Source organism: Phoxinus phoxinus (genome assembly GCF_949152265.1).
Source record: "Phoxinus phoxinus genome assembly, chromosome: 13".
Lineage (NCBI taxonomy): Eukaryota > Metazoa > Chordata > Actinopteri > Cypriniformes > Leuciscidae > Phoxinus > Phoxinus phoxinus.
Window position 1 is genome coordinate 14,669,228 of NC_136888.1, and position 27,559 is coordinate 14,696,786.

At 36.3% G+C, this 27,559-nt stretch overlaps 2 protein-coding genes across 4 annotated transcripts in view; one reads left to right on the forward strand and one right to left on the reverse strand.

The window, feature by feature from the left end:
* The window catches only part of fam184aa (family with sequence similarity 184 member Aa), a 36,327-nt gene extending 19,142 nt beyond the window's left edge, over positions 1-17,185 (reverse strand). The window contains exons 1-9 of one of the 2 annotated variants that reach the window (XM_079633989.1): positions 16,574-17,185; positions 11,785-12,639; positions 10,391-10,526; positions 9,968-10,149; positions 8,771-8,956; positions 8,020-8,142; positions 5,370-5,531; positions 4,821-4,942; positions 4,282-4,432 (exon numbers count right to left, since the gene is read on the reverse strand). In XM_079633989.1, coding sequence (XP_079490115.1) covers positions 4,282-4,432; positions 4,821-4,942; positions 5,370-5,531; positions 8,020-8,142; positions 8,771-8,956; positions 9,968-10,149; positions 10,391-10,526; positions 11,785-12,639; positions 16,574-16,756 — 2,100 coding nt within the window. In that variant the 5' untranslated portion in view covers positions 16,757-17,185. The remainder of the gene's footprint in view (positions 1-4,281; positions 4,433-4,820; positions 4,943-5,369; positions 5,532-8,019; positions 8,143-8,770; positions 8,957-9,967; positions 10,150-10,390; positions 10,527-11,784; positions 12,640-16,573) is intronic. The other variant, XM_079633990.1, reaches the window with a different exon arrangement.
* A 2,014-nt stretch (positions 17,186-19,199) lies between these two features.
* Positions 19,200-27,532, forward strand: LOC307009842 (synaptotagmin-like protein 2). 2 transcript variants are annotated; one of them, XM_079633992.1, is made up of 16 exons: positions 19,200-19,613; positions 21,216-21,361; positions 21,644-21,725; positions 21,884-21,929; positions 22,050-22,086; positions 22,599-22,960; positions 23,555-24,110; positions 24,331-24,416; positions 24,587-24,691; positions 25,199-25,371; positions 25,457-25,559; positions 25,653-25,814; positions 25,963-26,041; positions 26,164-26,263; positions 26,845-27,050; positions 27,176-27,532. In XM_079633992.1, exons 1-16 carry the CDS (start codon positions 19,486-19,488, stop codon positions 27,313-27,315), a joined length of 2,511 nt encoding a protein of 836 aa, XP_079490118.1. In that variant the 5' UTR covers positions 19,200-19,485; the 3' UTR covers positions 27,316-27,532. The 2 variants fall into 2 exon arrangements, with proteins under 2 accessions (XP_079490118.1, XP_079490117.1); XM_079633991.1 differs by having other exon boundaries at positions 19,247-19,613; positions 22,599-24,110.
* Positions 27,533-27,559: the final 27 nt, after the last annotated feature.

The following is a 27,559-nucleotide window of genomic DNA, read 5'->3' on the forward strand; positions in this document are numbered from 1 at the left end:
TAGCCCCGCCTCCACTCACACCAATTTATCACTGTCATAGCATAGTCATAATCTGTACGTTTTGCAATAGAGCAGTAAATCTGTCCGACGAAGGGCTTGTATACACATGAGTCAGGACATAATGATTAATTGTGTTGTTTTTATATAATTAATGAATTAACTGTGTTTTATATAATTAATGAACACAGTTAATGAATGTGCCAAATTGACAGTGCTAATTTGAATATGCATTACAAAACATTGATACCCGTGTGTTTAGTAATCTGACAGAGAGCATACTGTTTGAACTGAAAAAGCCCTGATACTGATATAGTCTGCTTCTGTTAGTCTGATGCCAACAACAAAACAATTAAAAAATGCAAATATTGGCCAATGTCACTGACAGTATAGATCCCTAGTTTTACATGATACGAGGGGCACTGACCAGAGGAAGCACTAAAGACACACATCTAGAGATGCTGACAGATGTCTGACGCTGCAACTTTTGGAGGCTCTTGACATAAGCGTGACTCTTGAGAGCGACAGAGAGACAGAGTACAGGAGGCGGGAGTCTGTCACATTACAGAAAGTGCCAAACATGCAAAACACCATGGGAAATAAGGCTGCACACTAGAGACTGTGTTTGTATTCGGAATATCTAGAATCTTCAGTCACGCACGTTTGCATGATATTGCATGATAAGACCAAAAGAGACTTGACAGCATCAGAATTTAAAAAAGAACCTCACTTTAATCTGAACTAAATGACTGATGAAAGTTGTTGACAGTTACTCAAATAAGAACCACAGCTATGGGAATTCTTATGTTCTCAGATGTCATACCACTCCAAATGAATATATACAAGGAGACATATATGACGGAAAAAATCTTTTAAAATAAAAAAAATACGTACTTTCCCAGTCCAGTCAGATTTGCATGAATGATACATTCAGAAATGTTCATAGTGTTGGTGTCAGAAACACTAGTATTAACATATGATCATTAACATGCATTTCAACATATACTCAGCAACTTATTTTGGCATAAATGAATGATCCAGTAACACAAGTTAATAGAGGTAATTTAAATACAGAAGATTTGCCTGTTTAAAAAAAAAAAAAAAATTATTACAAACATTTATTTTGATTTGTTACATTTTGTTTGATTTTTATAAACATTTGTTGTTGTTGTTGTTTTTATTGATGCTTTGTTTGATTACATTTTTTGTTTGCTCTTACAAATGTTTGTTTATATATTAGGTATATATTATATATTAAATAATATATATATTATTTGTTTATATATATTATTTGTTTATATATATTATTTGTTTATATATATATATATATATATATATATATATATATATATATATATATATATATATATATATTAGGGCTGGGAATCGATTAAAAAAATTAACTAATTAATTGCACAATTTGCTGTAATTAATTGCAATTAATTGCATTTTCACCAAGCTTGTAATCATCAATATTTAAACGTAGAATCACCTAATTAAATTAAACAGAAAAAGGAACAGAAAATAGTCCTATATTCAAATAATATTAAACATCAATATATTATTCTTCATTCAGTTCTATGCAACATACTCAGATTTAACAGATTTTTTTTTTACTAATTATCAAAATAAAGTATAGTCCTACAAAGCTATTATTGCCAGAGCAGGTAATTTTACCATTATTGCCCAGCATAGCTATACCAGCACAGTAAGGCTATTGCAAACAGAAGTCTACAACTGAGAAATTTGGAGGCCATGATGATGGACAAAAGCCAATGGGCAAATTTGGCTAGAATGACGGGGTTAAACCCCTACTCTTCTTTAAAGGGGCATCTTGGGATTTTTTTATGACCACAAAGAGCCAGGGCCTCGGTTTAACATCTCATCCAAAGGACAGTGCTCTTTTAACAGTATAGTGTCCCCATCACTACTGGGGCGTTAGGACCAGTGTTGTATAAAGTACTAGAAAGCAATACTTGAGTAAAAGTACAAGTATGGTACTAGAAAAAGACTTTGGTAGAAGTAAAAGTTACCTTTAAGAATATTACTTAAGTAAAAGTCTTAAAGTATCTGATTTATTTTGTACTTAAGTATGAAAAGTAATTTGCTGATATTTAATGTACTTAAGTATTTTAAGTAAAAGTAAAAAGTTTTTATTTTTATTTTTATTAAAGCAAGCGGTTAACTTTGTTTGTGAACTTCATTGTGGATTTCTTATACTAGGCATACTATTAACTGGTACAACCTGCTGTTGTTTGTGTTTTGTAGCCTGTACTTGTGTTATCGTTTATCTCCCACTGCATGTACCTTAAGTTAGCTGCTCTACTAAGAAAAAATCAGTCTGCAATAGTGCACTGTTCTGTACAGCCTTATAATTCATTGTATTTTTCAAAAATATAATTTTATATTCAGTGCAATAGCCGTATACGGGGTTTTATAAATACAGAGGTCCCAAAAGTGATCTTGGGTTCGGGGGCATATTATTTTTCCACTGTCATTGGCAAAAAACATATGTATATCTGTATTAAATAGGAATCCATAGTAATAAAGTTATTCTCATTCTGGGCACAGTATGCAAAAGGCTATTGCTCTACCTGCTCTCCTTTCTCATCTCCATCTCTCGTTCTTCTTCTCTCAGTCTCTTTATCTTTACCTGTAAATCTCCCCTTCCCGAAGATGAGCTTTGCAAACTGATTATTTATCATACCTGTCAAGTATCCCGTTTTGGCCGGGAAAGTCCCGTATTTTATCCTTCTTTCCCGCCGTCCTCCCGTATTAGTATTTTCCCGTAAATCTCCCGTATTTTAACCCGCGTTATAATTATTTTTTTTTAAACGGGGCGGAGTAAAAACAAAACAAAAAACATTCCCAATCTGAGCTCTGTCACTAGCCTCGTAATAACTGTCACCTGCAGTAGCCTACTACAGGTAGGCTACTGTAGGTGGCAGTTGTCGCGAGGCTAGTGTGTGAGGTAGGATGATGAGTGACAACGCGGGAAAAAAACTGAGACGGATGATGGACGCTACGACAGACACGGAAGGCACTCCTGCCAAAAAAACAAAACCCTCATGTAAATACCGCTATCAATGGGACAGCGAATTTAATTTTCTGAAGAGGAGCAGGGTGGGGGACAGTCACGCGTTTTGTAAGTTTTGTTACAGAGAATAGGATGACGTAACAGAACTGTTTGCGCTCTACTCTCATGTAAAAATTAACCACTTTGGTCCAGCCCACAAACACTCCTTCCAAAACAGTCTTAAATAATGCAAAGTCCGCAACAAATTTGTACAATAACTCACTAATGGTGCGTTCACACCGGACGCGAATAGCGCGTCAGGCGCGAGTGATTTCAATGTTAAGTCAATGCAAAGACGCGTTACACGATAAAAGTGAAGAAAAGTTATGTGAAAAGAAAAACTGTAAAAGAAAAGCAATATGAAATGAAAAGAATGTGTGGAATGAAAATAAAATGTTTCCATTTGTCATAAAGACAAGCAATGTTAAATGAACAGAAAATATGCAAATGAGCCTTTAAATAAATGCTCTTCATATATAGCCCTTTTTAGGCTATAACACCTGTCTTAAAATGTAAGGGATAGGTTACTGGAGCTTGGTTGGGGTGGTGGGACTGCTCGCCGGAAAATTTCCCTTATTTTCAAATCCAAAACTTGACAGGTATGTATTTATGTCGGTCGTTTAAAACTTCTATTGTAAATCAGCGGTTTAGTTTAGCCACTTGCATCTTATCTCGTGAAGCGTCGCGTTGGGATTCGCGCGCGGCCGCGGCTCGCGCTTCCATGGCAACAAACAAGCTTGACGCTGAAATAGAGTGTGCGCAATGCAATCTAGGAGCAGTGATTCGCCAAACCTCAAACCCACATTTCTTCTGATTTTATTTTGTAGTAACGAGTAACGAAGATGCTTAGTGGAAATGTAGCGGAGTAAAAGTATACATTTTATCTAGGAAATGTAGTGAAGTAAAAGTAAAAGTTGACATAAATTTAAATAGCAAAGTAAAGTACAGATACGTGAAATTTCTACTTAAGTACAGTAACGAAGTATTTGTACTCCGTTACATTACAACACTGGTTAGGACCCACACAGACCACAGGGTGAGCGCCCCCTACTGGCCTCACTAACACCTCTTCCAGCAGCAACCTAGTTTTCTCAGGAGGTCTCCCATCCAGGTACTAACCAGGCTCAACCTTGCTTAGCTTCAGTGGGTAACCAGTCTTGGGTTACAGGGTGATATGACAAAAAGTCACCTGTGTGACTTTCTGTTACCTGTTCCAGGAGGTCCTCCACCTTCCTCTGCCAGCTCTCCCTGGCTGCCATCATCTCCAGTTCTCTCTGCTGGGAAAGTTGTGTCAGGGACACCTGTCTCTCTGCCTGATGTTCGGCTGTAAGCTCTTCCCGAAGACCCTTCAGCTCATCCCTGAAACCAAAAAGAGAAAGAGAGGGTGCAACTGAAACAGATTCAAGGATGCATTACTTAAAGTGAGATATTAAATATTAATGTCTCAGTAACCTTCAGCTCACTGTATATTGTGTGCTGCTCTGCGATTCGATGTTAACCTCTTACTCTTGTAATTAGCATATTTTAATCCAAATGCATGTCTGTGTAAGAGGATTTGTCACAGGCTATGATGCAGGACAGACTGCTCCTATTTTAGATTTGATTTGCCGTGTGAACTCTCTAAAAACCAAACACTGTGTACGGTCACAGTTTATTCAATTTAACGCACTGTGCACAGAAATGCCTCGCTCTGTTTTAGCTCCATCTTGTCTACAGTAATGCATGACTCGTATGTTTTGTGCAGAACCTTAGAGCATCGGTCCACTTGAGATCCAGCTCTTCTGTGATTTTGTCCATTTTCTGTTTCTCCTCTGTTTTGATAGTGATGACCCTGGCTTCGTGTTGCTGTTTCTGGGTTTCTATCTCCTCCTGTGAGTGGATAATGATTCATCATGGAAAAAAAGCAAAGAGAGAAAGCAGTTTCCAGTAGAGCTGATTATACAAACGGCATCTTTAGACATGCAGGCTCTTCCTGCACTTCGCAGGCTTTAGTGCAAAAACAAAAGCGGCTGTTCTTGGGTCTTAAAAATTGAATGAGGCTTAATTTTTCTTTTAAGATCCCCGCCACGCTCTATTATCCGTCTCCTATTGCAGTGATTGCCACACCGAATTCCCGCTTCTCCCTCTAAACGGCGAGATGCGTCAGTGGTTTTCACGCTTCTAAAAGCGTGAAAGAACTTGAACATTTTATATCAACATCTCTAAACGCTTCTATTTTTCTATCTAACGAGAGCCTGACTCAAAATGCACGTAATTCATAATAAATGGGAGTAAAAAAAAAAGTGGATCGCTTTACTTGTAGATCCGTGAGCATATTGCTTGTCTCTCTCACTCTCGCCCTAGTGGCATCCAACTCGATGAGAAGCTTTTCCTGGCTGTCTTTAAGACAGGAGATGTGGCTCTCAGCAGAATCCAGATTTTCTTCACTGTCCTTCACAAGATCCTTTAAATGGGACACCTGAGAGAAGACACAAAGACAAAATATATGGGTCATTCTTACTATGCACTGCAGTACATTCTCTTACATACATGACTTACGGTAATAAATACAATTTTAAACTCACAATTTTTAAAGATGGAAATTATATAACAGTATATACATTTTCATCACAATATTGAAATAAACTGAGCATGGGGTATATAAAAAAAACTGCTCTACTTTTGCGGCCACCTTTGCCATGTGCTTTAAATAACGAATTAGAAATTTAATTTATTAAATTAATTATTATTTAAACATTTTGGTGAAAAAACAAGCATTAGCAATTAATTCTGTGGTGTTTTGGCTTTTCTCTAAACTCTAAAGCATTCCATCCTGTCTGATGACAAAAAATATATATATATTTAAAATAAATCAGCAATTATTAGGGCCAAGCACAAAGAGCACGACAAGCCATGCCAACATGTCTGAGAGCATCATACCAACTGCAACAACAAGCAATAAAGACATTTAAGATGGTTTTAGGCTGAAATATCATAAATACAGTCACTAGTGATGATTTAATGGTTTTTCACTTTCGACCAATAGGTGGCGCTGTGACTAAATTGATGAGGTGTGGTCAGAGTGAGGTGAAAATGCAAAGTTTGGTGAAAATATGCCAAAACATTGCAGAGATAAAGCCTCAACCTCAAGCCTAAACTTTGTTAATGTTGTAAACAAAAACAGTTTCGTCTATCCACACGAAATCCATAACTTATTGCCAGCATGGTCTGAAAATGATATGATTCAGTTTTGGTGAAAATCAGACAAACAGTCTAGGAGGAGTTAGAAAAAATAGGTTTTGAAAGAAAATTAAATTGGCAGGAAAAAATGGGAGACAGGAAGATCGGCCAAATATGGCAAAGTTAGTCTCTATGTTCTCACCATGAACCAAGGAATCTATTCAGACCAGTTTCATTACAATAAGCTAAATTATTCAAAAGCTATTAGCATTTATTTTTTTAATTTCATTATAACTTTAGACCACAAGGTTGCTCTGTCTTGAAACGTTTCGATTACCTTCAGGGCATGGTGCCGATGACACATACCGATTTTCATAATGATACACCAATGCATTTGTAAAATATAGCAATTTATGTCAGAAGAATACTGTGTTGTTAGTGGCCATTTCTTTTTTTTTATTATTATAGCAGTTCCACCGCTTTGTGTCCTCAGAGTGAGCCTATACATATGCGTGTCAAATTTGGTGAAAATATCTTATTTACTTCGTTTTGGAGTTATAGACATTTATATGAATGAGAACATAAAAAAATTACCTCTGCAAGACTTTAATTGGATTTTTTTTGTCACTTACTGTAAAAATGTTCACATTTGGGCTTTGGTTTCGTCCCAATCTGACTAACGGTTTTATTAAAAAATTTAATTTATATGTCAACCAAATCCAAAGTTATAAGTATGTGAATATTTGATTTTACCCCTAGGTGGCGCTGGCTCGAAATTTCTCAGGCTTCTATTGGGCATAGTGCCGATGACTCATACCGAGTTTCGTAACGATACGCTAATGCGTTCATAAAATACAGCATTTTATTACAAAATACAAAATGTCCGACGCCCAAAATGGCCATTATGGGGAAATTGGATATCATTCGACTCGGCATGTCGCCCAGAATCTATCAAGAACCCTTTTATGATTTTCAGAAGTTATAATCAAAAATAGCAATTTTTTTGTATCTCCGGATCAGTAGGTGGCGCTGCGCCGACTAAATTGCCTTAGGTATTTTTTTTTAGGTAATATGTAATATAATTTTGTTACATTTATGTAATATTTTTTTAGGTAATATGTAATGTAATCTTGTTAAAACGGATTTCATAAAATTGGTATCGACAACTTATTTAACGATACCCAGCCCTAATTCACGTAAACACAGTCAGATATGTTTTAGGTGAACGTAAACAGTTGAGAAAGAAAATGCATGTGTATAATGGGTCCGTGCGTCAGGTCTTAAAGTGACAGCAGCCTATATACCTGCTGCCAAATTATGAGATAATATAAAAAATATCTATATGGCAGAAAAAGTTTATGTCAAGCCCTAAATAATATAATATAATATAATATAATTATAAGTTGTCATATTAGACTGATATTGTAAGCAGATGATATCAATATCGGTGTAAAATATAATAATAATTCTTAAGCAGCTACGTGGCATAAAACATGAAATCCTATTTTATTTCATGTTTTTTCCCAAGTAGCTGCTTAAACATTATTATTATATTTTTACACTTAATAATTATACTATATATATATATATATATTTTTTTTTTAATTGTATTATATTTCAAGCAACACATTTTCTTTTAACTATAAGAACACTGACTTAAAATTCAAAACAAGGCTCACCAGCTAGAAATGCAGCTGATCAACCATATAAACCAGTTTGAACCAGACAATAAAACAATCTAAGTCTAGCTACCATGAGATGAGATGATCTAAACAAAAAATATAAACCTCTTGGTTGGCCATGTTGAGCTTGGTAGTGAGTTCCTCTCGTATGGTCTCCAGTTGCTGTTGCAGGTGGTTTCTCTGCTCTTCCAATGACAGACGCCGGATTTCAAACTGTTGTCTCATCTCCTGGGAGAGTAAAAATGAAAAGAAAACATTAGAGAAGCCATAGCAGAGCACTGCAATGAGAGGAGAATCCAGACAGGAGGACAATCTGCTGAAGACAGATGGAGTCTTTTTCAATTTAATTACACAGGAGCTGTGAAAGATCTTTGTTGAGCACGGAGACGTTTTCAAAAAATAAATTGCCGTGATTGTCATGAGATGACAAGAAGATTAGTCTCAATATTTGTCATGATTGAGAGCTATTTTTATGGAGCATCACAAAAACAGTGGGAAAAACACCACTGTCTCATTGTCATCATTGCGATGAGAAACGGCAGTTTGCATAATCAACACCACTCAACGAGGAGCAGAACATGTAATCTGGCACAGCTCTCAGGCTCTCAATAGATGGTTTGGGAACAGTAATAATCCACCAGTCTTGTTTAATAGGACTGCATATTCATATTTTTAATTTGTTTTGCATTAAGATTTATTAAACAGAACACAGAGAATAACAAAAAGCAAAAGAGAACACATGGAAGGGAATATCTAAAACGAAACTGCTAATAAAGCAAAAAACTAGATCTGAATTCATATAAACAAACGCACAAGTCTAAGCACTACACCCATAGTAAAATATATATGTTCTTACACTGAGCAGCTGGTTCTTCTCTCTCTCAGCGGCATTGCGAGCACTGTCCTGCTGGTCTCTGTGTTTCTCCTTGAGTTCTTCTAAGGATTCTGCCTGGCTGTCTTTCAGACAGGCCGTTTCCTCCTCGTATTTGTCCCTGATTTGCGCCAGCTCCATCTCATAGCTCTGCTTTTCCTCACGGAGCGTCTGCCAAAACAGTGCAGCTTCATTTACACTTTGTCAAGTCTCGATATCTTGTGTTAATACCTGATAATTGTTTCCAGTTGGCAGTAACTGACTTCAAAATGCTGTTTAGCAACAGTTTGTATACATGATATTTGGTTTGTATGATTATATAGACCCAGTCACAGGGATGTAACCAAACACTCAAGATTAGGGGAGACTAAATGTAAAAATCTAATAATCTGTTAGGGGAAAACCCATACTATCAAGCAATAATTGAATATGGGAGGGAATGTGTAATGTTGCATCAATGTAGCCTATATTAGGACATCAAATACATTATCATTCAAAAGTTTGGGGTCGGTAAGATTTTTTTTTAAATGTTTTTGAAAGAAGTCTCTTATGCTCACCACGGCAGCATTTATTAATTTGATCAAAAGTTCAGTAAAACCAATAATACTGTAAAATATTATTAGAATTTAAAACAACTTTAATATATTATTATAAACCATTTGAATATATTTTAAAAGGATATTTTGTCATTCTTTTGCAAGTCACTTTAGATAAAAGCATTCACTAAGTATAAAAAATGTAAATGTAATTTATTCCTCTGATGCAAAGCTGAATTTTTAGCAGTCTTCAGTGTCACATGATCTTTCAGAAATCATTCTAATGTGCCGATTTGGTGCATTTCTTATTATTATCAATAATGAAAATAGTTCTATCATGATCTATTCCCCCCCCCCCCCCCCCCCAGGATTCTTTGATGAATAGAAAGTAGAAAAGATCTGCATTTATTTGAAATATAAGTCTGTCTTGTAATATAATACATTTCTTTAATGTCACTTTTAATCATTTGAATGCATCCTTGCAGAATTAAAGTATTCATTTCTTTCAAAATCAAATCTTACTGACCCCAAACTTTTGAACGGTAGTGTAAGTACTGCAACATATCTGCAAGTAATTGCTTCCAAATCGCTTTTCAGTCCTGTCTCCCTTCTGCCATTATAAAGAAAAAGGTGAAGAATGACTTGCCTTCTCCAGATTGAGGATCTTCTGATGCTGTTGTTCTTCCAGTGTCTGGATCTGTTTCTGAAGCCTCTCTCTCTCCTCCTCCAGCTGTAGGATCTTCTCCTTCAGGCGGTTCTGCTCGGAGCCAAGGTCCCTGATAGTGGCCTCGTGGCTCATTTGGGTTGCTTGAAGAGATCCTATCTGACCTGTTAATGAAACACATGGGGTGTTTCGTTAGATTAATTCTTCCTTATGGCATATTATTTGAAGGAGTCAATCGCAAATACAAAAACTGAGCTGCATTCAAGTGAAAATTCAGAGCTAAATCAATCCCTGCCAAGCTATCACAAAACCGTAACTTCTCTGAATCACTCAAGCTGCAATGTGAGTTTTTTTTTTAGTCATATGCTGAAGAAAAATGCAATTTGGTCATGACATTATTCTCACTGGCTTTGTGAAGGATTTCATTGGCCTGTTGCTGAACTCGATCTCGGCTTCCATCCAGCTCATATTCTGTATCTTTCAGCTGCATCACCCAAATCTCTCCATCCTGTATGGCCTCTTCCAGCTGCTTATGTAACTCCTGTCAAAAAATAAATAAACTCAAATTACTTTTTTGAGACGTATTATTATTTTTCATAAAGCACATCTCAATGTTGTTTGTTTCCTTTCATTTTAAAATAAGCACCCAATACATTTGAAAGAGTATTGCCACTTTTGGCCCTTATAACACTCATGCTTTATGTAATTTGGCCACAAACAATGTATAGTGTACTGTACATAAATGCATTTTTCTGAACCATCATGAATATTTTCACAACATTTTAATTTCCACCACATCTCAAATTATGTATTGTATTTAATAGCATTGTGTAATGCAAATTTAAACATTTTTGAATACAGCCGCATCTTTTGTCCTGATAAGGCTAATTTTATTTTATATATTTCAAATAAACACAACTAAATATTATTTTCACACTTTTGCAAAGTTACATTTAGGAAATAATGCACAATAATAATAATAATAATGACAATAATACGACAGTATTTTTTTTCTTCTTGGTAGACTTTTGATAAAATTTTATTAGGGTCACAATGATGGTATGTGAAAATAATGTAAATTAAAAAATATACTACCATTTGCCAAAGCTTTGGGGTCAGTAATATATATTTTTTAAAGAAATTAATACTTTTATTCAGCAAGGATGCATTACATTAATCAAAAGGTACAGTAAAAAAATTAAATATCTATCTGTCTATTTAAACAAAAATCCTGAAAAAAGTATCACGGTTTCCAAAAAAATATTAAGAAGAATTAAATCTTAAAATCTGTTAAAATAAAAAAAGTTATTTTAGATTGTAATATTTTTGTTGTTTTTATTATTGTTTGTTATTGACTGCATTTATTTGTTATTGTTGAATATTATTGTTTTCACTATGTTTTTGATACACTAAATACAGCATTGGTAAGCATAACTTCTATCAAAAACATTGAATGGTTTATGAATGGTGTACATTGAATTGTTTACTTCAGTTCTTGTTTAGATTATAGTTTTTAAAAATGTGTCATATTTATGATAGATTTAAAGATTTAATAGATTTCAAATTTTGGGTTTGGAAAAAGGGTAAAACAATAAAATCTATAATAAAAGGTAGTCAAATTAAATCATGTAAGATTTACAAGTCTTACATTACATCACTGTAAGACTGACATTTCCAAGACTATTTTAATATGACTTTAATACAACACAAGTAAAAATTAATAAAAATCAACACCATACAGGTTGAAGTTGCACCCTAGAAGGTGAATCTCCATTTACAGAAAATGCTCAAATCATTACCTTAATTGTGACTTCTGCATTGTTAAGAGACGCCTGCAGTCGGTTGGTCTTGTCCCTGCTCTCTCGAGCCTCATCCTGAGCTCTGTGTAGTTCGGCCCGGAGTTTGCACAGGGTCCTCTGAAGCGCCGCCTCCTGCGCCTGAAACTCCTTCCTCAGTTCCACCTCCGTCCTCCTCCAGGCCAGCAGGTTCTCTGTGGTGAGCTGCTGCGTTCTCCTCATGGCCTCCAGCTCGCGTTCGTAGAACCCTTGAGCCTTGCTCAGCTTGGCCTCGTACTCCTCCACCATTCGAACCTTGTCCTGCATGAGCTCCTCCACACGCTCCATGAGCGACTCCAGCTCTGTGCGGTGCAGGTCGGCCAGTTTCTCCTGTTCCAGGCTTGAGGATGCACTCTGGTTCTCCTGGCTCTCCAGAAGCTCCTGGACTTCTTGTCGGTGGGCTGACTTGAGCTCCTCCAATGCCCGCCGTTTTTCCTGCTCATACTGGGCTTGCACCTGGCTGAAGGAGCGCAGCTTCTCTTCGAACTCGTGCCGCATCTCCTCCACTTCACGGGACATGGAGACCACGCGTTGCGTGTGCTGGGCCTCCGTGCAGAGCTGGGTGTCCTCCATGCGCTGACGGTACATCTCGAACTCTGCCAGCGCTTGGCGCTTCATGTGTTCGTGCAGCTCCACGGATTCCTCCAGGGACTGTAGGCGCCGTTTCAGGTCGGCCTCGTCCCCGATCTTGCTCTTGTAGTGAAAGATCTTCTCTCGAGTCTCCGTCAGGATGTGCTGCACCTCATCATCATGGGCTTCCTTCAGAGACTGAATGGCATCTTCATGCTCGTCGTTTTTCGTGTTGAGGGCGTAAATGACCTATGAGAAACATGGGTGGATGAAGAATCAGTTTTTATACAGATGCAGAACATCCATAGCCATTTCTGGACAGAGTCTGTCTTTCATCCCAGTCACTCTAAAAATCTGTCATTAGCTGTACCCTTAAAATCTGTGATCGCTCTAAATGTTTGCTGAAAAATGCAGCCTCAGTAAGAAATTTGAGTTTATTTTAAATGGAATATTCCACCTATGATTCATTATTAAACTTGATTTGGAACACAAAAGAGTTTACAATAAAAGTTCATGGGGTCCAGTGTTGTTTTGGACCCCACTTACTTCTATACTATTGTATGGACAAAAAGAGTTAAAACATTCATATTTTTTTTTCCTTTTTGGGTTAAGTTTTGGAGAAACTTGAGTTCATGGCTAAATGCGTACCTCAAGTCCTTAGTGACCCAGGACATCATTCACTACCCTCCTCCTCATTCATTTAGTTCAAGTTAGACATCAACCTTCTTAGTATTCCTCAATCAATTCATTATAAACAATACAACAAGAAAAAAATAATACAATTATAAAAGAATGCCTGTTTTCCCATTAATTTTTTTTTTGTAAAAACTGTAATGGTTGCTAATGACCCGAGGTATATATATTTTTTCTGCACACCAATAATTGATTCTTTGATGACTGGCAATGTCTGATACACAATGAAGTGATGTTTCACTCATAGTTACTGCAATCAGAAAACAAAAGGATAGGAAATATCATCAGCAAAAACTGAAACGGCTCAGTGATTTACTGCAGAGCAAGTGTTGAACGGAACGCAATCATATATTAGTGTCAGTCACTTGATTGTGGATCTGGTGAAAAAGCAGTCAGCGATCAAAATGCTGATTGAAAATGATAGTTTTGAGAATATGTTTGAGATGGCGAATATGAGCCAGATGCTGAATGTATTGGGAAATGATCTCTGATGAGGACAGTGATGATAAAACATCTGCTCAAACTAAACTCTTCCAAGCTCCAAAAGGTAACAACAAAATATGCTTTTCTATGCTTTCTTATTATTCTGTAATTTTTACTCTAATATCAGGAGAGTTTTATATTATCGCAACAGGCAGAGATCCATCCATGTTAGATATAGATCCGGGTAAGACCCGAATATATGATTGGCAAAACATTAATGCATTTAAGGGTTATAGATTAATCAAGTTTGTTTCATAATTGATGAATTCTGCAAAATTGACACTATAACTTCAATTGAATCAACATTAAACTGACTTGAGCTGAATAACTATTGGTTTCGGTACAGCTGTTTATATCTGAATTGAACTGAATTGAATTTATGTTGTTTCAATGCACTATATCTAATTTGCACATTGCTGTACAAATATTTAAATGTTTATTTTTTAGACCAGAGGTTTTTGTTATGTACCTTCTTGCATGCATAATATATGTTCAGAGTCCTCAGAGCTCCTGTAAACCAAATCACATTCCTTGTATTTCTATAAAACTCTGTCTGATTTAGACCAAACTCTTAATTTAATAAACAAGAGTCTGTTTTCCTTTTGGGTGCCAACTGTTTTTCCAGCCAAGCATTTCATAATCATGACTCTCTTCTTTTCCATGTGCTTAAAGAGTTGCACATCAAAGCAAGCCGTCTTCACTTGCCGCTCGCACGCTGCTGTTCTCCTTTTCATCTTTAATTGATTCTTTTCTGTCGCATCCATGTTATTAACATACTGTAAGGACTCCCTATTCTGCACAACTGTGGTAATGCAAAGTAGCCCTACCTAGTCGAATTAGTAATACATTCCCTGTCAGTTTAAAACACACGAAACTAGATTTTCCTAGTTTAGTTTTCTTAACCCGTTTAATCCCAAATTTTTTCTTGCAATTTGAATACATGCATTTTACTCCTTAGACCTCCCTAACACACAAACTTTATGCCCTTTTTGATTTTATGTTGGTTAAGTTAGTGAAATATTAGGTTTTATACTTGGTCACAATAGTGACCGGTGGGAAACAACATAGTCAGAATTCATACAAATTCTTCAATTAGGCCTATTTACGCAACACATTCCAAGACATCCATAACCTCGCTTTGTCATTTCATGAAGGAGGTTTAGTGAGATGAAAAGGTTGTCATGGACAAAGTTACACCCTGGATGAACTTCCGCTTGTTCGTCTAGACCTCTATGGGCTAGAGTAGACCAAAGACTACACTTGGGCCCTGCCTATAGGCCAGTTTCAGGGAGATGTGTGTGCACTCATTCAGTGCACTAAAGATGGGCCGTACGTTGTAGAAAGGGTCGTTTGTGGTGATGTGTGGCGCACACCAATTGGTTCTCATGAACATCTGCCTCATCCTCCAGATGTTTCACCTCTGCATCGCCATTCAATAATCTACCTGGCAAATAGGCCGTTTCACCCTGTTACTCCCTATCTGATCCATCACTATCAATCACTTTTAAATGCCTCTGTTTGCTGCACACAGCACTTGGGGGGGTCACGTACGTCTAGAAGGTCCAACACATCTGATAGTTTTAAACTGTGTAATAATAAACAATTGATAACTAGGATTAACAGCCAAAACCTGTGTTTTCAACTGAAACACTGTGTTATACTACCGGTCACAATTGTGACCGTTAACAAATTTACATGTCTTACGAGCAAAATATATATGCAGGAGTATAATTCTCAAAATATATCAGTAGTAGACCCTTTAAAGAATATATGTACAAAATTTGATAGTTCTATCTGTAAATTAAGGTGTTTTATATACTACTTTTTGTAGTAGTGTGAGGAAGACATCTTCTTCTAGATGTGCAAGCAGGAAATAAACTGATCTAGTCATGTGACCTTTCACACCAGTCACATGACATTTATAAATTTTAATCAAAACAATCTATTTTTTCTTTTAAAAGTTGAATTTCTTGCCCAAAGCCAATAACAACACTTTTAGAGCTTCCAGAAATAAGAAAAAATATGCGGTCACAATTGTGACCGGTGGGATTAAACGGGTTAAAAATACCACATGGATCAGATCGTGTGCAATTAAAATGGTCTGACTGGAGTCTGAAAAAAAAAACCCTGAGGACATTTAAATAGCTCGAAAACATACCTAACATTTAATTATCATGTTTATACTGCATGAATTAAGAGAAACTTATGATATAAACACATGCAATTTCAACTTCATAACATGCTCCAACAGTCCTAACATTACTTCTATGGGGTCTCATAAATAAATGCAATTTTCACATGCTAACCTTATCTTATTAGTGTAAAGAGTATAGCATAGTAAACAGTAGGCTATATGTTTTTGCTGAACCCAAACACAAACAACATTGCTAGAATGAAGAGTCACATTTCTGTGAAATGCATGCCTACTTTGTGGTAATATCTTGTATCTGCATGCCTACTGGATTTTGTTTACATCGAAAGAATAAATGAAAATCATCTGAAAGGGAAAATAAGAGGTTAATTTTGTTGTTTTCACGCATGATACATCATTGAGGTCTGGGACGCAAAACAAAAACAGTCAATGGAAAACACGCAATGTCTTGAATTTAAAGCAAAGATTGCTCTCGTGTTGGATGAAATGAAAAAGAATGAAATGAAATTTCACAAGGAAAAATGAACAAGGCACGTGCACGCAATATTGATAAACATGGATGTTAATAAACTAGACTGATTGTCTCAGCATAAAATATTATGTAAAACACGTTGTTTTTCTAGAAATTAATCATAGATTAAATGGAGCTTGCGAATCTTGTCTGGGATTATAAACAGATTTTTGCAGGGGGGGAAAAACACTGCGGTTAAAAAATTGCAATATGTAGGGCATCATCTCTATGGGGGATAAGGATTAAACATCATGCAGAATACAGTGTATTCATATTAAAGTTGAGACACTGCGATCAGAATTCAGACGATTTCCCTAAAATATGAGCAATGCGATCATACCAACCTTAGTGAGTTGTGCTATTTTTTTACTCATCTTCAGGTGCAGATCTTGAGAGTAGTCCATGGTCAGCGCAGATTCGTAGAGTAAATGGCTGGATGTGGAGGATGGACTGGTGCCTGATCCAGAAGCAGCAGCAGCGGGAGGATTGATACTGTACGGCGGCTGCCAGCCCGTCCCAGTCGCCATCTTCACCCACTGTCGCGATCAAAAATCCTGATCCTGCGCCATCAGTATACCTGTCATCCATATGAATTCATGTAAACCCATCATCCTGTTTCCGTTTCTCTATACGCGTCGATCACCGTTTGCAGATGAAAGTACCGTTCACCTAACTCAGTCACTACACAATCAATGTTTTTAGGGTCTGGAATAGGCGATTCATGACAGACGCGGTTATCATTGGTCTACATCAGCCAGCCAGCCAGCCATCAATGGCGGGAAACGCATGACATTGAACTGAGCGCTACAATGTAACATTCGAGCATCATCATCATCACATACACACGCACACACGCACGCTGATGCAGAGCGAGGAGAGAGAGTTGTAAATGACGTCAGAGCAGTACGGTTTCCTCTCACACACACACACACACACACACACACACACACACACACACACACACACACACACACACACACACACACACACACACACACACACACACACACACACACACACACACACACACACACACACACACACACACACACACAGGTTTTCTGCTGCAGATACGTGATATAAATACAAAGGGCCTGTGAATTATCGACAAAACAAATAATAGCACGAACTAAGGCCTACCAACAACTGTAGTTATAGTGTTAATTTGCTCATTTTAGCATGGTTAGTTGTATGTATACATAATATAGGCCTAATATAATATCATATCATATAATATAATACTCTATTATAGTGTAGGCCTATATGAAGTATATTCTCTTTACTGTAGTTTCTTTATTTTATATAATTAATTGTAGACCTATGTATTCATAGGCATTATTATGATTATATTATCCAATATCCATCTATCATATTATATTGCATTATATTGTATTGAATATTAAGTATATTCTCATGATTATAATTTGTATTTAATTGTATTAAAATAATTAGTTGTAATACTTTTTAATTGTGATTTATTATGCGTTTGAGCTATACCGTATGTATACATACACACATTTTATATTTTTTATATAATGTAATTATTATAATATAATATAATATAAAACTCTGGTATAGTGTATATGGAGTACTCTTTATTGTAATTTGTATTACATTTTTATAATTTAATTAAATAAATTTGTTCATATATTCGATATAATATAATATATAACATACTCTAGTATAATGTTTATGAAGTATCTTCTCTTGGTTATATATTTTTTTATTTGTATAATTTTATTAAATTAATTTGTTTGGTTGTGTGTGTACATAGGCAATAATATTATTTTATCCAGCATCTATTGCATTATATTCTAATGTATATTGAATATATTCTCGCTAATATACTTGATTTCATTTTATTTTATCAAAATAGTTTTTGTTATTTTATAATTATGAGATTTATTATGCATTTGATCTATAGCTGTACACTCACACACGTTGGGTTATCTGCAGACATAGCATTTGATTTATCATGGATTTATCAATGAAACCTCAAGAAACAGTCTTTACTGAGTCCATAAGTGGTTTTGTTGAGTAATTACTGCCACCTACTGGAGTTTGAGAGATAGGCTATGTTTTTACTGATGTTTACTACACCCATTTCAATAAGTAACAAGAAAGGTATTTTTTTCAGGCTTCTGAGCTTTCAATGGCTGTGTAATGGCCAGGAAAAGATTTATCTAAAAGGTGTGGTGTGTGTCAACATTGTGCTTTCAGCAACACACCAAAGTCAATTGCTAATGCACACCTATAAAAGATCATAGATACATTTTTTAGCTCTAAAACTCTTGGTTGTCTTTTCAAAATACCCTTCAAACTAGCAAAGCATTTGTTACCGGTAATTTGTCTATCATCTCCCCCATGCAAACTCGCACAGTCTCCTGAAACAAACAGGAAACCAGAAACATTATCATCAGAAGAAAGATGATATAATCTCAACATCTTCTACTTGACGTCGAAAGGCTTCAACCCATCTACTTCCTCTTATTTGGCATAAAATAATTTTACTGCAGAAAAGCAAGTTGGAACTTGAATTAGGTGTGTCTTAACACAAACTTGACTTCAAATTGCTTAATAATTTAAGGTCTGGGTGAGGAAAAAGGAACAGAAAGGTATTTTTTTTTTATTTCGATTCATTATAATGGTTCATGCCAATTTGTTTAAATATATATTTAGCCTATATTAGTGCCGTCAAATCGATTATATGACACAAAAGTTTGTGTTTATATATTGTGTGTGTGTGTGTCATGTGTTTTTTAAGTGGAGCTCATAAGATTAAAATAGGCCTATATTTACCCTATATGTGGATCACATAACAATAACAAAACACATAGGCCCATCTAAGAGACTATTTTGTTGAATTTTAAAATGTAATAAATAAATAAATACATTTTCACCTCTGTATTTGTTCTGGTTCAGGGAGTTTACTCCTGAAGGACATGTAGGGGAAACATTAACTCTATTCTCAAACTAAATGTTGACATATGACGTCACATCGTGCCTTAGCTTTTTTTAACACCGTGTGAATGCGAATGAATGTGACGCGCGTTAAAAGTGCAGTAACTCTCTCTCTCTCTCTTTCTTTTCCTCAAGCACGCGGAAGCTGTTTACCTGTGCACTGCAGGCACGATTTCATACGGATTGAAAGTGGGTTGACAGATTTCTGATTTGAGGAAAACGCGGTGGTTTGGAGCTAGCTTACCTTGGGGGAAAGTGCTCGGTTGCTGGAAAGCGTTTGTCTTTATTGAACAGGATGAAACAATCAAAAAGTGCATCGGAATTGATTGACTTGAGCTTTCTGTCTGCTGAGGAAGAGGCAGCCATCCGTCAAGTCCTTGTGAGAGATGAAGATTTAAAGCGACTGGAGAGTGGACGAGTGAGGTAGGAAGTGGTTGTTTAAATGACTTACACTGCAAGACATTTCGTTGTCTTATTGTAACGTTACACTGTAAAACATGATTTTCCTAGGTTGTAAATAAAACAAAGTTCTTTAGAGTGTGTTTTCCTATTTTTAATTTAATCTATTTAGTTTTTCGATGTTTAATGCAATGTGTTACTGTACAAGTAAGCATTATCCCCCATAAAAGTTTTTAGGAACTGTTTTTTTTTTTCTAATTTAATTTGTTTTTTTTGTATTTTATTTCATAATTGTAAACTATTTATATGTGTATTCACTTATTTATTAATTTGAATGTTGGCATTTTTATATATCTAAAAATGTTGGTAATTAAGACAAAATTACAGTTCAAATACTTTCTTGAAAGATTGGTAAGTTTGATGTCAGTAGGCCTTGTCATGGTGGGACATTGAAATTGTAAATATTTTGCTGCCATACTGCAATTTGTGGGTCTCTGAAAAAAGTGTACTTACTTAAGTATAATAATAATAGTAATAATAATACATTTTATTTGTAATGCACCTTTCTCATACTCAGTGTGTTACAACATGTTACAGAATGCAAAATAACAAATAATAGGCCTACATAGTACTGTATATTATAACAATAATAATTACAGATGAAATACTACTAAAAAGTTGAAGAGAAGTTTTGGAAAATGTTCTTAAAACAGTCAAAATAAGGAGAAATTCTTAATCAAGTTCCATAACTTTGGAGCAATGCAAAAAAAAGCCCTCCCTCCCATGGTTTTGAGTTTACAAAGATAAAGAGATAGAGAACCAGGGTAATGGAGATAACAAGAAGGTATAGATGGTGTAACCAACTCACAAAATGTAAACTGTAGCCAACCCATGTACTGCTTTTTCAGTTAAAATCAATATATATATATTTTTTTTTAAAACGATGCATGATTGACCTGGAAGCCAGTGTAGTTGAAGAAGCACAGCACAGGCGTAATGTGTCGGCGTTAAGATGTATAAGTCAAGATGTGAATGACTAAAGGGGAGATTAGGCTATTGTCCCTGGTAAGTTTAAAGTTAATACATTTATTAACATTATTTGGAGTGCCGATTAACAACATTTTAGCTTTAGAACAATTTAATTTAAGAAAGTTATGTTTCATCTAGGCCTTTATTTTCAACATACAAGTAGAGAGAGTTGAAGAGGCAGAGGTGAAATCAGGCTGAGTGCTAAAATAAATCTGGGTGTCATCGTCAGCATAGAAATAATATACTAAACCAAGTAGGACTCAACACTGAGCCCTGAGGGACACCCAGTTGTAATGGCACAGTGTCAGATCTATTAGTACCCAGGTGGACAAATTTGTAACATTCTGAGAGATAAGATTTAAACCTGTTCAATGCGGTCCAATCCAATCCAAGTCCAATCCACCTATGTAGTCTGTCCAGCAAATTAGTGTGACACATATTGTATAGAATACAGCACTAAGTATGCTAGTGAAACCTAACTGAACCAAAGCTTATGCTAAATAACTATTTTTTTGCAATATATGTGTCATAATGATTTTTACACACTTTTCACTGTTTGGCCAAAGTATACAGAATGTGCTTTTTCTGTCATACCAGGACACTGAGGCAGTCAGTTCCTGACCTTCAAAAGCTGAAGACTTTGACAGGTGAGTGGTTTGAAGAGCTCAGGGTCAAGCGATATGGGCTGCAGACGGATGTCACAGCAGTGGTACGGACCTCCATGAGATGGAAGAAAACAGCAGGTATGTAGGAGTTCATGCCTTCCTTATGCTGTTAAGAAGAATTGTATCTTTGAGTACACACACCACACCTGTCTGGACATTTCAAACTTTCTGGACTCTGAGTCATTTGAGTCAACATACTGTGCCCTGATTATGGTCTGCATTGTTCTTCATTGCTGTAACTGTAAAACTACATTTCACTGCTAAGTGAATAGGAACTACTTTGCTTCTAGATTTGAATCAAGTCGTTTTGAGTATGTCCGAACTGATTACTGTATATGTTCTCTTTCTTTTTTAACTTAGCCCATAAAACCAACCCTTTCCTGAATGACATAGTAGACGAGAACAAAGAGCATGAAAAGGAGGAGCCCAGCACACCTCCAAAGTAATGGCACAGAATTCACAGAATGTATTTTGGGTGGATGTACAATGTATAGATTTTCAATATGTAGATTAAGCCAGGACAGACAATGCCTTATTATCATTATGTCTGAATACCGCATGCAAATTGATATTATGTCATTTTTTTTCTTTCCACTGCAGTCCATTGGCTGACCCTAGATTAATTCATCCAGCCCTTAGTAAAGAGGTTTGTCACATAAACTGTATATTATATTTAGTTTTTCTGTAAATATTCATAAAATAAGTTAAATTCAATTAAATATTTTAAAATATATATTTTTGTTATTTTGTTTCTATTTTTTCACAGACTTATCAATATTCTGATGATGACTTTACGGATGATGGTGAGTTTAAATTACATAACACACACACACACACACACACACACACACACACACACACACACACACACACACACACACACACAAAGACACAGCTTAAAATATTATTACAATTTAAAATAACTGTTTTCTATATTAATATATTTTGAAATGTATTCATTACTCTTATGGCAAATATGAATTTTCATCATTACTCCAGTCTTCAGTGTCACATGATCCTTCAGAAATCATTCTAATATGTTGATTTGTTGCTTTTCTTATTATTATCAATGTGAAAACCAGTTGTGCTACTTAATATTTTCTTGGAAAAAGAAATATAAATATTTTATAACAATGTAAAGGTCTTTACTGTCACTTTTGATCAATTTAATAGATGTTAATTACATTTAATCTTAAATGTAATGTTGAATAATTTCTTATTTTCTTATTAATAAGAAAAAAACGTTTAACGCTGGTTTACATTTGGAAAAAAAACCCAGATTGATTTGGTAATGTTTTGGTGTTTGTATTTGCAGAGGCTTCATCCGCTCCAAGAGTGTCCGGTAGAAGAAGAAAACTTCAAGCAAAAATTGATGGCAGTCATGTCCTCAATGGCAATGACCCAAAACGCAATTCAACAGAATCACAAACCAAACAGCTCTCTGATGACCAAATAACAACAGTTTTCCCCTTCTCAAGAGCAGTTCAAGACACTAAACCCAAAAGAGACCCTGCAAAACATGCAACTAATCGAGAGCCAAGGCGAAAAGTTTCACTCCCTCCAGCACTACAGAAAGATCAATCGTTTGAGGAGAACTGGGTGAAGATTTCCCTGGAACCGAACGCAGTGAAGCCTGTGCATGATGAAAGCAATAGTGTTGGACCTGAACTAAAAGAGGTAAAATCACATGTTGAGAACACAGAGACCCAAGAGGAGCAGGACACATCAAGTCCGTCATTAAATTTCATGGATCAAACATCATTTCAAATTGAATCTCTAGACTCAGACTTTAACCAAGATGTTTTCTTAGAAAGATGTTCATCGACCAAGTTTCAGAATCAACCACAGACTTCCTTAGTTTTCACTAGTGATGGACCAGAATTCACTAGACACTCAGATCATGAAGGTTCAGAGAAGGCTAATGAGTCTACTAACGCTTTCCAAGATAACAAAGGCAGAGATCAGCAGTGTTCAGCTGAATGTATATTTAGAGAGTCTGAAACCGATAAACTGAGACCCTCAGACTCGACTAATGAGCATGATAAGAGAAGGATGGTCTCTAGTGATTTTCTTAATGATGAAGCAAGTTCAGACAGGAAGGGAGGTGGAGAAAAAAATGTAAGCACTGGTTTACTTGCCGAGACAGATGCGGATCAAATAGTTGAGCATGTAATCAATAAGCATTCCTCTGCTGAAGAAGCATCCCAAAGTCAGTCATTAAAATGGGAAATTGAAATGAATTCTCATGAATTTCCCTCTAACACTCTGCAGGAAAAAGATGCTTCCACTGATTCTGGCGATGACGGCCCAGTCGAGATGGGAAAGAAGGCGACGTCTAATAAAACCGCTGATGTTAGTCTGAATAAGGATTTTGAAGCGAAACGAAGTGTCAGTGACACAACTGTGCAGAGACTTCTTGATGCCCATGAAGATAAAGAAAAAATAAAGTTGGCAAATGATCAGAACTCGCCAAAAGACACCCACACAAGTCTGGTTTTAAGAAAATTAAGCCAAGAGTTTCTTTCAATGACAGATGATGGGAAATTAGTGCACATTAAAGACGCTGGATTGCATGTTGACTCTGAAAATATCGACAAATCATCCGTTGAACCAATTCAACCAGCTAAATCTACAAGTGAAGATGAGGTCAAGGGTCAAGGTTCCTCAGAACTGAAAGATGAGGAGGACAGTGCCGATATTCTACTAAGTGTCCTCGCAAGAGCTCAACGGGCAAGATCGCCTGTCCTGCAGAAGATCACCGCACAGGATGCAGTTCCCACAATAGTCATTATACCATCTGAATCTCCAGATCCAACAGAGTTGAAAGGTAAATGGTTATGAGATCTAATACTAGGGGCTTAGTCACCATGTAAATACAGTGGCGTGTCTGATTTCAGAAGTGCCCTTAAGAGCTGATATTCGAGAAAGACGCACCCAGTATTGTATATGTTCACCTAAGCTCAGGTTTAACCTGTTAGATTTCTCCCTGTAGATTTTCATGGATTTATATCTGGTTTGAGCTTTGCTCTATTCTTTGATTTCTTTAGGAAATAAACATGGGGTGTCCATTCTAGAGGCTTTACTTGAGAGTTCCACATGTAAAACGCCTTCCCACACTGCAGATGCTTGGAAGGTGAGCTACTGTTCGTCCTACAAATATAATTCATACTGTTGCAGCACTTGAAATATTATTTCTTCATCCTCTGTAGTGTGAAGTGTTGATCGGAGTAAGTTGCTTGACTATAAAAAGTAATTTTATGTTCTGCTTTGCTGTTTTTGTTTATATTGTCTTCTATGTTGCAGGATGAAGGAGTCGATTCAGATGACGATGACACTTCACTGTCCAGCTATGGGTCAGATCTCTCTAGCAGAAAAGGCTATTCAGCTAGCGCATTGTCTCTTACTGATGTAAGCTGGACGATTTTCATTTCTACTTTCTGTTTTTAACATTGTTCAAAGGCCAATTTACCATTGCTTGGCCAAGCTTGTCAATTACCCGATAAACAGTTTATTATGCTGAGCCAAAGTTGACTTGTTTGGAAAGCACCATAGAGCCACAGTGTTGGAAATTAATAGATGTTTATGCATATTAAACATCTGAAAAAACTTTTGAAGCACATTTAAATAGCTCTTAAGTGGTATGAAATGACTACATTGCATAATGTCATTGAATGGTGTTTTGCTGTCTGGCGCGCATGCTTATGACACAAGGGCCGTTGTGCTCCAGTGGGGCGCAGGTTCAAGTATTCATTTTAATTCATCTGCGTCATTTCCCAACCCCATGTTCCCCTCTCTCTCCCACCCTTTCCTGTCATCATTCACTTTCCTATCCAAGTAGAAGGCATTGAAAGTGCAAAAATAAAAAACATAGTCTTCCAGAGACTTATCCCTGCTATTTTTCCCCCCTCATATAAGCGCACCAGTAGTTTGCTGAGCGTGTACAGCGATGCAGGGGATTTTGGGAATGTTGAGGTGCAGGGCTCTGTGGAGTTTGCAGTGATGTACAGCCCTGTTGAAGAGCTGATCATTATGATTGAACAGTGTCAGGATCTGGCTATCGCTAATCCTCGTAAACAACGCACGGACCCGTGAGTTATGAATCTAAAAGAAAACATTATCTATCTATATCTATCTTCGGTCTGTCTATCATGAATAATAAACTTTCCTTTACAGTTATGTGAAGACTTACCTCTATCCTGATAAGTCTCGCCGCAGCAAAAGGAAAACTTCTATTAAGAAACGGACCGTGAATCCAGTTTATGTGGAATCTCTGAGAGTATGTTTCTCTGCAACACTAAAATGATAGAAATAGTATGTTTATATTTGATAGAACCTTTTAATCTGATCTGTACTGTAAATCTCTAATCAGTACAAAGTGAAGCGCGAAGAGCTTCCGGGAAAGACTCTGAATCTGTCCGTGTGGCACAATGACTCCAGGGGCCGAAATGTGTTCCTGGGGCAGGTTGAGATCAGTCTTAAGACCTGGGACTGGGGACATGAAGCCCTCACCTGGTACAACCTACAGTCAACGGTACACCTTCTAAAGATATTTGTGTGATTAGGAAAGCTAAATAACATTGACAGTTTACGAACAGAGCCTTCTTTCATATAAAGTGATGTCTCAGTTCAACCTAGTCCTCTTGTCTAACAGAATATTACTTTTTTTATTATTATTATAGACTGCAGAAAATCAAGAATCGCAAGAGTCTAATGGATTTTTGTCAGTTTCACTAAAATATGTTCCAGGGGAGTCCACCGGTACAGTTTCAAATATTGATGTTGCGTCTGTGTATTTCATTTCATTCTGTACATCTAATTTGAGAAAGATTGCTCATGACTAACAAACTGTGTTTGCTCTAAAACACGTTGTTTGATTTCAGGTGGGTCGAAGAACAGCACTGGGGAGATTCATGTCTGGCTGCGGGAGGCAAAAGAATTACGAGGCCTTAAGCCCCAGGGAGTGGATTCTTTTGTTAAGTGGTGAGGGTGTGCCTGTCATCTGTTACGGACCTGACTTTCAAAGCAGCTAATGCCATTGTTCCATCTCTAACTCTCTCCCTCCCTCTCACGCTTCCTCTTTGTCATGTTTGAAGTGTCGTGTTTTTGTTTTGTTTTCATCTATTAAAATTACACGAGAAGAAAGGAAATAACACAGATGACCCATTTCATGTTTGGTTTAGAGGACAAAAGTACAAATGTCAACATTTTCACAACCTCATTTTACACACGGTCAATCAAAAGTTTTAATACGGTTGTATTTTTGAAGGTTTAAAATAACTGTTCTAGCACTTTAAAAAAAAATATATATTTCCTTAAACCACTTAATCGGGAGAAAACATGTCTAGGTCATATTTTACCCCAGAATCAAGAGAAAAAACATATATATTTTCATTACTGTAATGAGTTATTTTGAGGTTACATTACAAAAAGTCATGTATTTTTATTTTTCAAAATATTTTTTTGTAAAATAGAATTCATTTTCTTAATCCAATTTTTGAGGCCTGGACATATACTTTACCTGTGAGATTCACCTCTTATTTATTTTTGTTTGTTTTGTTTAGCTACATTTTACCGGACACCAGAAAGAAAAGCCGGCAGAAGACAGCAGTTGTAAAAAAGAGCCAGGACCCTGTGTATAACCATGCCATGGTGTATGACGGGTTCAAAGCTGGGGAAGTCGGTGAGGCCTGCTGCGAATTGACCGTTTGGGATCACAACAAACTCTCTAATCAGTTTCTCGGAGGTCTGCGCCTCAGTCTTGGAACAGGTACGGGAACAAAACCTTTTACTTCACTGCATTTTGCACTTTAACTACACTAGAATCCTGATTTAAAAGCTTATGGAAGGTTTCTTGAAGCCATTTCATAAAACTGTGTCTCTATTTATTTGCAGGAAAGAGCTATGGCAAGAAAGTTGATTGGATGGATTCACTGAATGAAGAAGTTCAAATATGGAAAAGAATGTTGGCCAATCCAAACTGCTGGGTTGAGGGAGAGCTTCCCCTGAGGTCCTCCATGACCCCGAGGAAATGAACCTCCTGATCTTGAATGTTTAGTTGCGAGAGAAAAACAAAACAAAACAAACCAAGCATTTTCAATGACCAAATCAGTTTCTTCATTTAAGTCCTGCAAAATATAAAGAGTATGTGCTGGGAAATGTAGAATATGCTTAATCATATAAGATCAAATATCTTTACATAAATTGATATATTTAAGTATTTTAAGAGATGTGTTGTGATTTGTTCCAGAATAAAAAAAAGTAAAACAAAATTTGTCT